The sequence below is a fragment of the Halichoerus grypus genome, chromosome 4, assembly GCF_964656455.1.
Source record: "Halichoerus grypus chromosome 4, mHalGry1.hap1.1, whole genome shotgun sequence".
NCBI classification, from domain to species: Eukaryota; Metazoa; Chordata; class Mammalia; order Carnivora; family Phocidae; genus Halichoerus; species Halichoerus grypus.
The window spans coordinates 78740456-78757662 of NC_135715.1; the positions used below are offsets into that span (position 1 = coordinate 78740456).

The 17207-nt window shown below is 42.0% G+C and overlaps 1 protein-coding gene and 1 non-coding gene across 4 annotated transcripts in view; one reads left to right on the forward strand and one right to left on the reverse strand.

Moving 5' to 3' along the window:
• Positions 1–4617: 4617 nt before the first annotated feature.
• LOC118554328 (U6 spliceosomal RNA) lies at positions 4618–4722 on the reverse strand. The gene has a single exon (XR_004926436.1). It is a non-coding gene; the product is annotated as a U6 spliceosomal RNA (small nuclear RNA).
• Positions 4723–13965: 9243 nt separating this feature from the next.
• Positions 13966–17207, forward strand: part of CRYL1 (crystallin lambda 1) — a 133859-nt gene continuing 130617 nt past the window's right edge. For all 3 annotated transcript variants that reach the window (XM_036121741.2, XM_036121742.2, XM_078070597.1), the window contains exon 1: positions 13966–14100. In XM_036121741.2, coding sequence (XP_035977634.2) covers positions 14060–14100 — 41 coding nt within the window. In that variant the 5' untranslated portion in view covers positions 13966–14059. The remainder of the gene's footprint in view (positions 14101–17207) is intronic.

Here is a 17207-nt window from a genome sequence, read left to right on the forward strand (position 1 = left end):
CCCTGGAGAGAGAAGTGGGGGCTGCTGGCCAATGGTGGCAGAGGCGAATGGGAAAAAAGGAACCGGCCCGTTCACCTTCAATGTTCGCCTGTTACTGGTCCCGGCTGGCAGAGGGGAGATTTACCTACCTAATTAGGACTGCTGTATTTGCAACTGAGACTGCCCCTTAGCTTGAATTCCCTGCATGTGTCCAGAAAAGTCAGGGCCTGCTGGAACTTCCTTTAATTAAGGACCAAGGAAAACACCTCTTCCAGTGAGCAAGTTTGCAGGGGAGCCGGACATAAAAATTGGGGCTCTGATTACATCCCAGGAGCTGTTCTTGCTCAATGGGGACCTCATATGTGCTATACAGAGTTCTTTATATTACCTTAAGCAGTTCGTTTCTATAGCTAACTTTCTTTTTTTTTTTTTAAAGATTTTATCTATAGGTAACTTTCTTAAATAAATTTATTATTATAAAAAAAGAAACATTTTACAAAGCTTCACATTTCTTTTACAATAACATAGCCCTGCCTAAATTTTATCCTATGTAAACGTTTTGCCCCAATCATTGTTATAAGGACATGGCAGACTAAAGTGTTAAAATATTTTGCCCATATGACCTATCTTTTGTGCTTACCACTCTTATGGTGGCTGCATCACTTCTAAAAGACCGTTATCCAAAACCAGTTTTATTCTCCATGTTGAAGCAGGGATTTGAAAGACGAATTCTTTTTCATTAATTTTTAAAGATTTTATTTGTAAGTAATCTCTACACCCAACATGGGGCTCAAACCTACAACCCCGAGATTAAGAGTCATGTGCGCTACTGACTGAGCCAGTCAGGTGCCTTTATTTTTCATCATTTTGAATTGTATATCTTCTCAACTTCTGCTGGAATACAACTTTCTTTGCTCTTTTTCTGTATCCCATCTTTCCATTCCATATTCTGCTTTGAGGGTTATTGGTTTGTTTTTGCATCCTATGGTGGGGAGGGGATAAAACCAATCTAACACTTTCCGTTGAAGTTGGAATCCATGTCCCATATTACATAGCATCATATCAAACTAAAAAAATTAAAGAAAATGGAGAGAATGATGTGTTTTGGAAATAAGCGGAAGAAAGCTTTCAGAAGCATAAAGATACACCTAATATGTGCTTAGTAAGGAAAACTTGTGCATAGTCCTTAACCTTAAGACGTTTACAATTTAGCAAAAGACTAAACATTAAGCATTTCTTTCTTTTTTTTTTTTTTTTAAGATTTTTATTTATTTTTTGACTGAGAGAGAGAGACAGCGAGAGAGGGAACACAAGCAGGAGGAGTGGGAGAGGGAGAAGCAGGCTTCCCTGCTGAGCAAGGAGCCCAGTGCGGGGCTCAATCTCAGGACCCTGGGACCATGACCTGAGCCGAAGGCAGACGCTAAACGGCTGAGCCACCCAGGCACCCCAACATTAAGCATTTCTTAACACAGTGGATTGTACAATAAAAAACAGAGTGAATGAATGACTCAGTGTGTACCATGTAGTGCTTACAGGAAGCTCAGGAGCTCAGAGAAAGGAGCAGTCATCCATCATGGGGTGAAGCAGTCATAATTTCAGAAGGAAGTGGGGTTTGGCTATGTAAAAGAAGAAATTTTGGATAATTTGGATAGTTTGGGGGGTCTGTCTTGTTCTGCCTTGTTCACCACTCTAATGTCTAGAACTGAGCTAATATAGTAGCCAGCAGTTACATGTGGCTATTTAATGTGTTAGAATAAACTAAAATTAAATATTAATTTCCTTAGCCACATTAGCCTAGTGGCAATAGCCACGTGTGACTAGTGACTACCATATTGGACAGTGCAGATATAGAACATTTCTACCACTGCAGAAAGTTCTGTTGGACAGTGCTGATTCAAAATAGTGACTGGCACATAGGAAATGCTCAATAAATATTTAATGAATGATGTTAAATAAATGAATGTTGCTGAACTTGCCTCTTAGAGCCTCCTGTTTTCTCATCTTACAGATGAAGACAACAACAATTAAAAGATTGTGAGGATCAAATGAGATAATGAGGCAAAACTTCTTCATGCTCTAGAATGACACTAATGTGAATTATTATAATTCAAGCTTCCTGGCACTGTGGGTACAAATGGGATTATATAACTAGGAAGGACTCAAATTTCACTGGCATCTGCCCTTGCCTACCTAATAATACACACGAGTTCTCTCATGAGGCCCTTCCTGATGTTTATCCCTTGAGGGTGGGAGAGCCCCTCACTGGCCACTCCTGCCAGTGAGCAGCTTGACAATGTTGATAACGGAGACATGGATCTGTCTCCAGGAGTATTCAGATTCACAATTAAAGAAAAATCTACAGGTCAGACAACAACAACAAATTTGTGAGCTAGAGTCAACGAACATTGAAGTGTTTATGACCCCCTAGAAGCCCGCAGGGACCCAAAGCAACGCTTGATTATCCAGTCTTCACATAGTCTTGCATCTTCCACACCAACTGGAAGGCATGTTCCTTTCTCCAAGACCTCTCGTTCTCAAGCGTTGCCAGTGGGCACCAAAGCTCAGCTGCAGGTAGGCCTCTGCCCCATGGATTCCTTATAAACATAGTCCCGTCACCTTCTGCCTGCCTACAGCTTCTCCTGCCAAGATTTGGCCAGATTTGGGGGGAGGGGTCATGTAAAAAGGATGGTCACCAGGTTGAGTCCTTCATGCCCCCACTCCTACCTCAGGGGCCCTCTCACAAACCTCCATTTTTTTTTTTTTTTTAGATTTTATTTATTTGACAGAGAGAGACACAGCGAGAGAGGGAACACAAGCAGGGGGAGTGGGAGAGGGAGAAGCAGGCTTCCCACAGAGCAGGGAGCCCGATGCGGGGCTCGATCCCAGGACCCTGGGACCATGACCTGAGCCGAAGGCAGACACCTAATGACTGAGCCACCCAGGCGCCCTCTCACAAACCTCCTTGATGTCCCCTTTTACCTATGTAAATTATTCACAGAAGTAGATATTTACAGGCTGCCCATCAGTTAATCAGACACAGCTGGACCAACTGGCATCTGTAGCAGTTCATCTGACCAGGGCCTCCACTGCTTTGGTTGTGCAATGAAGTGTTTTTAGTCTCTTGGCCAAAGCCCCTATCTTCCCCCACAACCTCTTGGGGGGTACAGTGGATAGCTGTCAACTCATTTCTTTGGATTCTCGGCTTGGGCTTGGATTCTTGACTTGGCTCCATTTGCAGGTGTGCTGGTTGCATGAGCTTAACAACGCTGACCTGTGTGTACCTGGCCCTGACTATCCCGAAGTGGGGAGGCAGCCTAGACCCCGCTTCAAGGTCTCCACCTTGTGTACAAGGTCTTGGCACTTGGACCTGGCCTTTTCTGTGCCCCACCTCTCCCTGCTTCCTTTAGGCTGGAGGACTGGGGCTGAAAGCAGGCACTTCTTTTTTCTTCAAGCACTTTATAATTAAGGAGGTTTGCAACTGTCTTTAGCTCAAAGGCAATCCTTAAGATTTGAGGCTTTATCTTCTGGAAGTATCTTAGTTCTCCACCATTGATAGGAGTTTTGGGGTTGTTTTAGGATACAGAAAAGATGATTCAAGAGTTCACTTTTTTCTTACTTAGACTTCTTAGATTTTGACAGTCATCTTGCTTTTCTTTTAAAAAATACGTCAGAACTTTGAGCAATCACTTTTAAGGGTCCTTTGACTTTACTAAGTTACTTAAATAGTATTTTATTTTTTTTAAGATTTTATTTATTTGAGAGAGAGAGACAGAAAGACAGAGCATTAGCAGGGGGAGGAGCAGAGGGAGAGGAAGAAGCAGACTCCCCGCTGAGCCTGGATTCCCAATGTGATTGTGGGGGGGGGGGGGACTCGATGCGCGGGCTCAATCCCAGGACAGGACCCAAGGATCATGACCAGAGCCAAAGGCAGAGGTTGAACCGACTGAGCCACCCAGGTGCTCCAGTTTCACAGCATTTTAAAAACTGTATTTTTAAATTTACTGCATTTGATTTTTTTTGTATATTTCAACTGTCTGACTTCATAAAAATTCCCCAAATGCTAAATAATTCTTATAAGTCTAATAAATAAAACTTACAAATAATACCAAGGTGATTCTAGAGTTTTCTCAGATGTTCCAAAGCCATGCAAAAAATTAGGAAGATTTTATCTTAAAAATTGTCTAAATCAATTTCTTGATTACACATTTTAATAGCAGTTGCAAGGCTGTCCCTGAGACTGAATTTCTCAAATATCAAAATTATCATGTATGCACAGATCCTTTCTTAACACAAGAACATAAATATGGTGGTCTTTATTCTTAACCTTTATATACTTAATGCTTAAAAAGAGGTATTTTAATATATTTGTATATACTGTGAAATGATCACCACAATATGACTAATTAACATCACCATACAAACTTACAGAATGTTTCTTTTGTGTGATAAGAACATTTGAATTTATTCAGTAACTTTCAAATATGCAACATAGAATTATTAAGTATAGTTGACCCAGGCTGTACATTTCATCCCCATGACTTATTTATTTTATAACTGGATATTTGTACCTTTTGGCACTCTTCACACATTTTGCCTGCTGCCAAGCCCCCACCTCTGGGAACCATCAATCCATTCTGTAGAAATATGGACTGCTTCACAAATTTTCGTGTCATCCTTGGGCAGGGGCCAACCTAATCTCTGTATCATTTCAATTCTTAATATATGTGGTGCCAAAAGGAGCACTTAATAATCCAATTCTTAAAGGTAAATTGAGGTCATTTAAGAGCAGAGCATTTGACCAGATATTCCAAGTACATCTTCTCATTGCTAATTACCATGTAGGCTGAGTCTGAGGTCCCTTAGATGCCATTCTATTGATATTTGAAAGCTTTCTTGCCTCTGGGCACACAACTGTCCCAGGCCAACTTGGTAGCCTTCCTACACCAAACATGGGTCAGCCATTTCTCCAAGCAGTCCTGGTTCCTTGTAGTGAAGAATGTAGAGATCAAGATTGGGGCATCAGGGTTTCAGGCCAGATTTGTGATACTGGGTGGTACTGATCTTAGAGAGAACTTCAGAGAACCAAGCTGGAAAACACCTTCATTCAGTCATTCACTCATCTATCTATCTATCTATGTATCTATCTATCTATCTATCTATGTATCTATCTATCTATGTATCTATCTATCTATGTATCTATCTATCTATCTATCATCTATCTATCCATCCATCCAACTATCTAAGATCATAGCATTCCTCTTTAAATTCTTTTCTTTTTTATAATTTGTAAAAAGATTTTATTTACTTATTTGTCAGAGAGAGAGAGAGAGAGAGAGAGAATGAGCCAAGCAGGAAGAGCGGCAGGCAGAGGGAGAAGCAGGCTCCCTGCTGAGCAAGGAGCCTGATTTGGAACTCCATCCCAGGACCCTGGGATCATGACCTGAGCCGAAGGCAGACGCTTAACTGACTAAGCCACTCAGGCGTCCCTCCTTTTTAAATTCTTTGTTTCTATGATTATACCTTATTTTCTCTTATGGTGAAATCTTCATGCCAACACAAAATCAACATATATATTTGATTTATCCAAACAAAAAAAAGCTAAAAATAGCAATATATTGGTATGAAAAATAAAACCACCAAATGAAATTCAAGTTGTTGGGTTTTTTTTTTTGTAGTTCTTTTTATCCTTAGAATATGTCTCAGGAAGTATGGTCTCTTGAGTCACTTGTAATTCCTATTTTGTATGGTTACATAAGAACCAGTTTCAGTTTAAAGTGCTGACATTTAAAGAGCTATGAGTTCTTAAAAGCTAGCAACTTTTAACTTCTTGCCATTTCTTGCTGGTAATACTGAGCTAGTAAAGGAGTATAGAAATTAATCCTAACTGACTTTATGAAATGAGTGGAAAACACAAGGATTTCAGCCTCTGAAGTCTGTGCCAAGTTCAATGTAGCCACCATCTGGCCATTTTCAATGGCTGAATACTTGGCTAGATGTGCAAGATTTCTAATAAGGAAGTTTTGGCTGTACAAACCCATTCTGCCTAATAGTATTTAATTTCTAGTAGTATTAGAATCTACATGTTTTCATGTGCTTAATTCTATTTTAACTTTATCCAGTTTTTTCTCTAGTACTTGTGTCTCATACTACACAAATTCAACTTGCAAAGAGTAGAATTTCAGAAATATCAAGATCAATTTCAATTAAGTTAATTAAAAGAAAGGAGAACATATCAGATATTACACATTTAAACTTTAGCCAGGACTTTAATGTGAAAACTTCTCTCTGAATGCACATGGATTTCAGACTACCTGGATTCCATTAGAATCAATTCATAATCACCAGCTTTTAACATTTAGAGAAGCCCAAAGTCTAGTCTGGAAACAAGAAACCACATTAGATATTGCAACAGAGAATTTAATATGGAGAATTAGTTCAATAGTTCTTGGAGGACTGAAAAGCAGTCAGAGAACACTGAGGTAACACAGTAATATTAGGACATGGTTATGCTCCTAGGACCGGCAATGCAGGAAGATTTTGGGAACTAGAAGCTCAGAGGAGAGGCCCAGTGGAACTGAGGCTTAAACCCTTTGGGAAGTGGTCATGCCTCTGATGGGGATGAGAGGCAGTGTCTAGGAGGGCCAAAAAAGCTGGAGATGGAAACAATAGGGGTCACTGATGCCATTGCTAGGATCAGGAAGCGAATATTCTCTCCTCCTTCTGCCTTCCATTTTTTCTCTACTGCCCCAGTTGGTAGAATTTCACAGGAAGCCAGCTTCAGCATCACAAAACAGAATATAGAAGGGTGGATTTGGGGTGGAGAAACAATTGTTTAATAATAGGGTTTGGAGCAGATAGACAATAGCTAATGACCACGGGTACAATCCAAATACACCCTTCTACACACACCTGAATTTCTTTGCCACAATAGCAAAGACTCCGCTTTCTCCTGAGAAGATGCAATTTTCTCTCCCACAGAGCTGCTCTTACTCCCTGCACAAAGGGTAGACAGAACAAGTGCTAACAGTCATCTTATCCATCTCAGGGCAACACATTCAGTATCCGTGTGTAATTCAGTCTAAGCTCACCTGAATCTTCTGTAGCCAAAATTATAAAGGTAAGCACTACCAACAATCCTTATGTAAAGTAACAGGGGAAAAGGCAGAGGGGAAAGAAATTAGCATACACACACATATACAGATAAAATTAAGAAAAAAAATTACATGGTCTTCATTTCTGTTACTGGTCAGAAAAATATAATATCTATTACTTCCTTTCCAAGTACTTGTCACAAATTCACCTTTGTACTGCATCTCAGCTGATCAAAGTTTTGTGCGGTGTGGTTTTTTTTTTTCCACTAGGTGGTGGGAGTGGGGTGAATCAAACATTTCTTCTTCTTCTTTTTTTTAAGATTTTATTTATTTGACAGAGAGAGACACAGCGAGAGAGGGAACACAAGCAGGGGGAGTGGGAGAGGGAGAAGCAGGCTCCCCGCGGAGCAGGGAGCCCGATGCGGGGCTCGATTCCCAGGACTCTGGGATCATGACCTGAGCTGAAAGCAGACGCTTAGCAACTGAGTCACCCAGGTGCCCCCAAACATTTATTCTTGAAAGATACAAAGCATCCAAAATCCTACCTTAAAAAAATCAATTTCATTAAGGTGTAACATATATAACATAATGCACTCACTTAAGTGTATATTTCAGTGAGTTTTTTAAAAAAGATTTTATTTGTTTAAGAGAGAGAGAGAATGGGAGGGGGGAAGGGCAGAGGGAGAAGCAGACGCCGTGCTGAGCAGGGAGCCCTCCAGGGGACTCGATCCCAGGACCCTGGGATCATGACCTGAGCCAAAGGCAGATGCTTAACCAACTGAGCCACCCAGGCACCCTATTTCAGTGGGTTTTGATAATATGTATACCTGTGGGACCACTGTCCTAATCAAGATACAGAATACTTCTATCAACCCCTAATTTCCCTTGTGCCCCAACTGAGGCAATCCCCTCCAATCTCCAGGACAAGAAGTATCTTCTATACTTATGATCAGTCTTTTCTGGAGTCATATATAAATTGAATCATATGGGGTGCCTGGGTGGCTCAGTTAGTTAAGCGTTAGACTCTTGATTTCAGCTCAGGTCATGATCTCAGGGTTGTGAGACTGAGCCCCGAACTAGGCTCCATGCTGGGCCTGCTTAAGATTCTCTCTCTCCCTCTACCCCTTCCCCAATGCCAGTGCATGCACAAACAAAAAAAACCTTGAATCATAGATATACTCTTCTGCATCTGACTTCTTTTGCTCAATATAATGTTATTGGGAGTCATTCATGTTGTTGAATGCATAAGTAGTTTGTTCTTTTTTATTGCTGAGTAGTATTACATTTTATGAATATATCAAAATTTGTTATTCTATCCCCCATTTAAGTTGTTTCTAGGTTTTGGCTATTATGAATAAGGCTACTAAGAATACATTTATATACATCTCTGTGTGGACCCTTTTTATTTTCCTTGAGTAATACCTAGGAGTGGGATTGCTGAGTAGTGTGGTAAATGTATGTTTAACGTCACAAGAAACTTCCAGATTGTTTTCCAAACTGGTTGTTCCTTTTTGCATTCCTACCAGCAATCTATGAGAATTCCATTGTTCCACATCCTTGCCAATCTAAGTATTTTCAGTGTTTTTGATGTCAGGCATTTTAATGGGTGTGTAGTGGTATCTCATTGTGGCTTTAATTTAAATTCCCCTGATGACTAATGATGTTTAACATATTTTCACTGCTTATTAACTATTAAATATATCTTCCTTAGTGAACTCTCTCTTCAAATCTTTTGCCCACTTTTTAATTGGGTTGTTTCTATTTATTTATTCATTTATTTATTTCATTTAAAACAAAACACAAACTCTACCATGACCAGTCCCCAGATGAGCTGGTCCCTGCCTGGTTCTCTGATACTATTTTTTACCTCTGCCCACTGTGCTACAGCTCTGTTGGCCTTCTGTTTGTTTCTCACACCTGGCAAGCTCACTGCTGATCTTTATGTTACCGAATCTTTCTCATCAATTAGTCTGCAGCTAAAAAAACCATATTCTCAGAGAAGACTTCTGTTCAACTTAAAGCAGCACCTCTACAGCCTCCTTCTGGATAGTCACTACCCCCTTATCTCTTTCTAGTTACTCAACAGAGACTACCAAGCTCTGAAATTATCTTATCCATTTACTTATTTCTTGCTGACTTCCAAATATACACTCCATGAGAGCAGGATCTTGTCAATCTAATCCTTCTCACCTAGCAAAGTGACTGGCATTGGGTGGGGGCACAATGCAAGTATTTATTGGCTGAATGAATGAAGTCAAACTCTCACTATTTGCAGACGACATGATACTCTACGTAGAAAACCCAAAAGACTCCACCAAAAAAATTGCTAGAACTAATACATGAATTCAGCAAAGTCACACAATATAAAATCAATGTACAGAAATCTGTTCCATTTCTATACACCAATAACAAAAGAGCAGAAAAAGAAAAATTGATCGCATTTGCAATTGCACCAAATACAATAAGATACCTAGGAATAAACCTAACCAAAATGGTGAAAGACCTGTACTCTGAAAACTATCAAACACTGATGAAAGAAACTGAAGAAGATACAAAGAAATGGAAAGATATTCCATGCTCATGAATTGGAAGAACAAATATTGTTAAAATATCTATACTACCCAAAGCAATCTATACATTTAATGCAATCCCTATCAAAATACCAACAGCATTTTTTACAGAACAAGAACAAACAATCCCAAAATTTATACGGAAGCACAAAGGACTTCGAATAGCCAAAGCAATCCTGAGAAAGAAAAACAAAACTAGAGGCATCATGATTCTGGATTTCAAGCTATATTACAAAGCTGTAATCATCATGACAGTATGGTCCTGGGACAGAAACAGACACATAGATCAATGGAACAGAATAGAGAACCCAGAAATGGACCCTCAACTCTATGGTCAACTAATCTTCGACAAAGCAGGAAAGAATGTCCAATGGAAAAAAGACAGTTTCTTCAACAAATGGTGTTTGGAAAATTGGACAGCCACATGAAGAATGAAACTGGACTACTTTCTTTCACCATACACAAAAATAAATTCAAAATGGATGAAATACCTAAATGTGAGACAGGAAACCATCAAAATCCTAGAGGAGAACACAGGCAGTGAACTCTCAGACCTCAGCCATAGCAACTTCTTCCTAGACACATCTCCAAAGGCAAGGGAAACAAAAGCAAAAATGAACTATTCGGACTTCATCAAGATACAAACCTCTGCACAGAAAAGGAAACAATCAACAGAACTAAAAAGCAGCCTACAGAATGGAAGAAGATATTTGCAAATGACATAACTGATAAAGGGTTAGTATCTAAAATCTATAAAGAATTTATCAAACTCAACACCCAAAAAACAAATAATCCAGTTAAACAATGGACAGAAGACATGAATAGACACTTTTCTAAAGAAGAACATACAAATGGCTAACAGGGGTGCCTGGGTGGCTCCGTTGGTTAAGCGACTGCCTTCGGCTCAGGTCATGATCCTGGATCCCCGGGATCGAGTACTGCATGGGCTCCCTGCTCAGCAAGGAGTCTGCTTCTCCCTCTCACCCTCCCCACCTCTCATGCACGTGCTCTCTCTCTCTCAAATAAATAAATAAATCTTAAAAAAAAAACCAAATGGCTAACAGACGCATGAAAAGATGCTCAACATCACTCGGCATCAGGGAAATACAAATCAAAACCTATCAATAAGATATCGTCTCACACCTTCAGAATGCCTAAAATTAACAACACAAGAAACAACAGATGTCGTCAAGGATGTGGAGAAAGGGGAACCCTCTTGCACTGTTGGTGGGAATGCAAGCTGGTACAGCCACTCTAGATAACGGTATGGAGGTTCCTCAAGAAGTTTAAAATAGAACTACCCTATGACCCAGCAATTACACTACTGGGTATTTACGCAAAGGATACAAAAATGCAGATTTGAAGGGGTACATGCACCCTGATGTTTATAGCAGCACCATCAACAATAGCCAAACTATGGAGAGAGCCCAAATGTCCATTGACCGATGAATGGATAAAGAAGATATATATATCTTCTGTATATATATACAATGGAATATTTCTCAGTCATCAAAAAGAGAGAAACAAACCATAAAGAAATTCTTAACTCCAGGGAACAAACTGAGGGTTGATGGAGGGAGGAGGGTGAGGGATGGGCTGGAGGGGTGATGGGTATTAAAGAGGGCACTTGTGATGAGCACTGGGTGTTGTATGTAAGTGATGAATCACTGAATTCTACTCCTGAAACCAATATTGCACTGTATGTTAACTAACTAGAATTTAAATAAAAATTTGAAAAAAAATGAATCTTTTGGCCATTTAAAAAGTTGTGATAATGTATACACAACATAAAACTTGTCACTGTTTTAAAAAATTAAATTTAAAAGCTATTTTAAAAATTATTATTGAGTTTGAGAACTCTTTATATATTTTGTAAACAAAACCTGTAATAGATACCTAATTTGAAAATATTCCCCCCCCCCAGTTTGTGGCTTATCTTTTCATTTTCTTGATATTGTCTTGAAAAAGCATTAAGTTCTTAAGTTTGATGAGGTCTAATTTACCAACTTTTTATTTGCCTGTTAAACTTTTTGTGGCACATCTAAGAAATCTCTCCCTAACTCAGCATCACAAAGTTTTCTCCTATGTTTTCTTTTAGATGTTTTGTGGTTTTAGGTTTCACATGGGTGCATTTGGATGTTAGTATTTTTATATATGGTAAGGGGCTATTATTATCATTACTTATGCATATCCAATTGTTCCAGCACCATTTGTTGAAAAGACTATCCTTTGCCCTTGAATTGCCTTTATACCTTTGTTGAAAATCAGTAGACTGTGTATATTTATGGATGGGATCACAATCTGAGACTCCCTCTTGTCTAATATCTGAGGCCAACTTTCCCCATAATTGGGGGGGAGGTGTTCTGCTTGTTTAAGGCAGGACTGTAAGTCTGATTTCTGTTACTCCCTCTTGGCCAGAAGCAGAAGCCCTCTGTACCATAATCTTTAAAACTGTTTTTTATTGATAGATATTCATCATGTTTTCAATGTCTATTTTAACATTATGTTAAGATTCTACATATTTTAATATTTTTCTATTCTATTTTATTTGCTGAAATAAACCATTTTGTCTATCTTCATGTCCACTTGTATTTCTATACAACAGATCTCTAGGACTGGAATTGCAAAGCCAAAGTACATACCTTTTAAATTTTGGTATGTCAAGAACTGTAAGGGGCCTGAGATTTTCACCTTATTACAAACTAATGAGTTAGCTTGCCACAGTTTTGTGGAAGCTGACAGAAGATATGAGACTCCTGGATTAGAGATAAAAGACCCTACTACTCACAGCAAAAGCAATAGCCAGAGTTTCAGCATATTTGCACCTGCTCTTGGAGCCCCAATTCCCACAGGGTTACACTGAGGGCCAGATGACCCAGCTTTTGCAAGGCCAAGGGACCAGCACTTGTTGAGCATAGAGCCGATGCTGTAGTCAGCAGCAAACAAGCCAGTCCCCTCCCACCCCAGGAGGGAGCAGTTACAAGGTACTCACTCTGCAGGAGGCTTGATCTATTTAGCTGCCTGGGTGCATAGCTACAGAAACAGGTTAGCATCAGGTGGGGATGTCTTGCAGTCTGCTATACTCAGCAAGAAAGTTCAGGAATGCTGAGGGCTCATGGCTGACTGCTCTCCCAACAGCATTTTTCTCCAGAAAGGCTGTGCCAATATAAGCCTGCCTTCAACTGTGTATTAAAGGGTTGCAGGTCTGAAACACTTCATTGCCAATATGGATATTTTATCAGTCTTTGTAATTTTAGCCTATTTGGTGGGTGAAAGATGAGTTATCTATTTTGTGTTACTTTTCATTTATCCTCTCTTAAGTGAGTTGAGCACCTTGTTCCATGTGTTTATTGAAACTTTGTGAAATTGTTCTTTAAAGCCTACCCCTCCCTCTGACAATCCTCTTTCCATGTTCTGACTGGGGTAAACAAAGGAAGAGCTCCATTTGTCATCTGAGTAGGTCAATGTTGCGCATGTTTTCAGTTTGAGTACTTTCTAGTCCTCTTGAATTGGATGACTGTGGTATTTTCCTTCCCAGCTTGTGCTGTGTGGACACAAACTGTCATGAGACGTATGATGCTCTTTCCTCTTGGTCTGTTTGTTTGTTCCCGGACATTTCCTTTCTGTCATACATAAACCGTCTCTGCCTCTTGAAGGAGGAAGTACATACAGCTCAAATAACTCCCATTCCTCACGGTGCCCTTAGCATAGTATAGTGGGATCAAACACGTCTTCCAGTTTCACAGATAAATACATTTGGAGCTTTCCTTTCCTGCTTTCCCAAAGTTCCTGGGTCTCAGTTCTCATCTGTGGAGAAAGGCAGCGAGGATCTTTCTAGAAACGAATTATGAGTGTAAACTCAGCAATAACCACCCTCACTATAAAGGCCTGAACGGGGTATGTATTGAAGAGGTGGTAATATTTTCAAAGAGGAAATTCTACTGCAAGTTTCTTTGAGGTCCTTTAGCGGTCAAGCCTTGTGCCAGCCTGGAGGTGCCCCCTCCTATGTACACTGATTTTAGGGTGTACAGTTGGAAACTAAAATATGAAAAAATGAATTGCCGAAGTCCGAAGGGTTGGGTCTTCGCGCTTTTCATCCAGCGTTTCCCCCGCAGCGGCTCCTCCAGCCGGCCAGCCCCGCCTGCTCCCCTTTGCTCCGGGTCTGCGCCTGGGTGTCCGGGTGGAGGCTCCGCCTGCCACGCACCCAATGGGGACCGAGGCGGCGGGCCCGCCCCCCCCGGCCCTCCAGTAGCCTATCCGGCCCGCGCGCCCGCCCCGGGCTCGGGTGCCAAGCCAATGGGCGCGGGTCACGCCCCTCCAGGCGCGGGGATCTGGCGCAGCGCGCGGCGCCCGAGAGCCCTGTCGCGCACAGCTCTTCGCACTTGCGGTACGGCTCCCGGGCCGTCTAGGCGTCTGGCCATGGCGTCCCCAGCGACCGGCGAGGTGGTGATCATTGGCAGGTAAACGGCCCCGACCCACCAACCCGCCGCGTTCTTGCCACGGCGCTGGAGGAGACCCGGTCCCGCGGTACTCCAGAGCGTGGGGCCCGTGCGTCGCTGCCTCGGCTTGGGAGTCCAGGTCGCTGTCAGTTCCAGAGGTGGAACCGGCATGGTGGAATGCCAGCCTCCAACCTTCGAGGGTTCAGTGCGTCCTTGCACCTCTCTGTGAAAGGGGCCAGGCCTGTAGGAGCGCCCAGTAGCGGCGTGGCTTTGCAGGTTGAAGCACAGTGTAGAGTGCGGTTTTGTTTCACTTCGTGCTGACTTAACCCGCAAGGTGGTGCGCGCCTGGGTGACTCCGTCGGTTAAGCGTCTGCTTTCGGCTCAGGTCACGATCCTAGGATCCTGGGATCGAGCCCCACATCGGGCTCCCTGCTCAGCGGGAAGCCTGCTTCTCCCTCTCCCACTCCTCCCAGCTCCTGCTCTCTCTCGCTATCTCTGTCTCTTTCTCTCTCAAGTAAATAAATAAAATCTTAAAAAAAAAAAAAAAAAGCTGACAGTGCAGGCTGCGGTGGAAATGCGGTTTGTGGAATTAGTTAAGTGATGCCAGGCCTACCGGCAAATACAAATAGACGTCCTAGGCGTTGGGTGAAATTAAGTCTGGCAAAGATTGTGCAGAACTGTATTCTTTTTTTTTTTTTTTTAAGTTTTTTTTATTTATTCATTCGAGACACAGAGATACAGAGAGAATATGAGCAGGGGGGAGAAGCAGAGGGAGGGGGAGAAGCAGGCCCCCCGCTGAGCAGGGAGCCGGATGTGGGGCTCGATCCCAGGACCCTGGGATCATGACCTGAGCCGAAGGCAGACGCTTAACCATCTGAGCCACGCAGGCGCCCCAGCAGAACTGTATTCTTAACTCTTACCACTTTATGGATGAGAAAACTGAGATTAAGCAGTTTGCCCCTGGTCACAGTCAGTAAGTGGCCGAGATGCTACCCCAGTAACGAGGATCCGTTGCGCATCCTGGCCAGGCTGCCTGCAGGGCGTGAGGATGTGTGTGTTCTTGTCCCCAGGGGTGTCTCCGGGCGGCAACAGGTGCCTGGAGGACACACGGGGGCAGTCCTAATTCCTGATTCGTGGAGAAAGCGCCGTTTCCAGAGGGGAACGCTGGAGCTCAGAGTTTGCTAGGGTGTGTCGGTTTCACAGCCTAAATTCCATCCAAATTTTTCTGGTTTGTGCCCCCACCTGGTCTTTTAAAACTTCTGCTATTTTTCATTAAAAAAAAAAAAAAAAAAAGCATTTATGCGTACCTTTGCATCGATAGGCTATCAGCAATCTATAGACATGTTAATGCTTGCTATTTATAGTTAGAAGCACCTTTTTGGGGGTGGCTTTGTGTCTCTTTATGCCACTGAGGTGTTGGCCGATCTGCCCTGCCCCCCAGCGACAATTCCAGTGTGAGGATTTTTCTTTTAGAACCTACTGAAAGAAGGAATCAGGGCGCTTTTGTCAGCTTCCTTTTGGTCACAGAACAGTGCAATTAACTGAGCCTTTGACCTTTACAGGCATGTGGATGTGTGTGGCTGCCTGGTGAAGGAATATAAAAATATATTTTAAAAAGTGTACTTTGTGTTGGGCACAGTGACTATGCTTGACTTGCATTTTAGTTGTCCAGGGTCAAGGGCTAGAGTTTTGTGTATCTCACGCCATGTGTTGGAGCGTTATTCTGCTTTCACCTAATAAATGTTAAATGAAGTTTGGAATTGACTGTGCCTATCTGGCCCTGGTTCTTTCATGAGGAGTACAGTCTTTCAAGAAGGAGCTGGGATTAGTGAGTCAGTTGATTTCTGCTTCCCTTGAGGGAGGTTGATAAGGAATTAGATGAGGACTGGCAAACTTTAATGACCACAGGAATTGGCACAGGAGAGAAAGCCCTTCCTGTCTATCCCACACCCTCAGCACCTCAGAAAACACTCATCTCTGCCTCTGGAGTAGTGCTGCTTTCCTTCCTTTCATTCCTCTCCCTTTCCTCTATCTTCTCCCCTCTCCCCTTACTCACTTTTCCTCTCCCTTCCTCCCCCTTCCTCCCCCCTCCCCTTTCTCTCTATCTCTCTGCTCTCTCTCTTCTGGCCCCATGGGTGATTCCAAGGAACATCCATTTACAAGATGGGGCTGGGGAGTGTAAATTAACTCCCTAAAACCTGGTTGAGTTTCATTCTTGGATTTCAACAGACCAAATATATATATATTTCGATTTCAGGGACATATTGGGCCATTGTTTTTCCATCTTTTCCTAATAATTACCAGATTCCTTCTTAAAAGTACTTGCTAGAAATACAGTCTCTATTTAATTCTTTTCCATTGATTTTTTTTCCATTGATTTTTTTTCATAAAGGATACTCTTTTTTTTTTTTTTTTAAGATTTTATTTATTTGAGAGAGAGAAAACGAGCAGGGTGAGCGGCAGGCTCCCTGCTGAGCAAGGAACCCTAAACGGGGATCAGTCCCAGGACCCTGAGATCATGACCTGAGCCAAAGGCAGCCTTTTAACCTACTGAGCCACCCAGGTGCCCCCATAAAGGACACTCTTCACATGGCCACTTAGCTTTCCTGTGAGCATCCAGGGCAAGTCCCTTCAGAATGGTGGGCTTGATAGAATAGGAGTGGGTTTTTGAAGAATTAAGAAAGAAGAGAAAAGCCTCTCGGATTGAGGGCTGTGGGAACATAAAGAAAGGGAAAATATGGTAATGACAACTTCAAAAAATGGGAGTAAAAGTGGGTTTCCTGAAGGCATTTGAGTGGTGTAGTTGAGTGTGATGTTCTCAAGCTTTCATATCTGTTAGCCCTAGAAGTCTGCAGGGGAACTTACCTTTATATAATACTGTGTTTCTGAATAACTAAAATATGAATTCTATATTCACATACATACTGCATTGTGTTTGCCCAAATTTTAGGCCTTGAGCTTGTTTTAAAATAGGAACCAATCTGGGGGAGAAGGCCAACATTGCCATGTTCCTGGGGCCTCAAGTGCGCTTTTTCTCCTGTGCCTCTTTTTTCACCGAGCATACTTCTTTAGGACTGAGCTCAGGGGGCTATCTCCTTGGGGAAAAGTTCTGATTCCAGGGCCTTCCC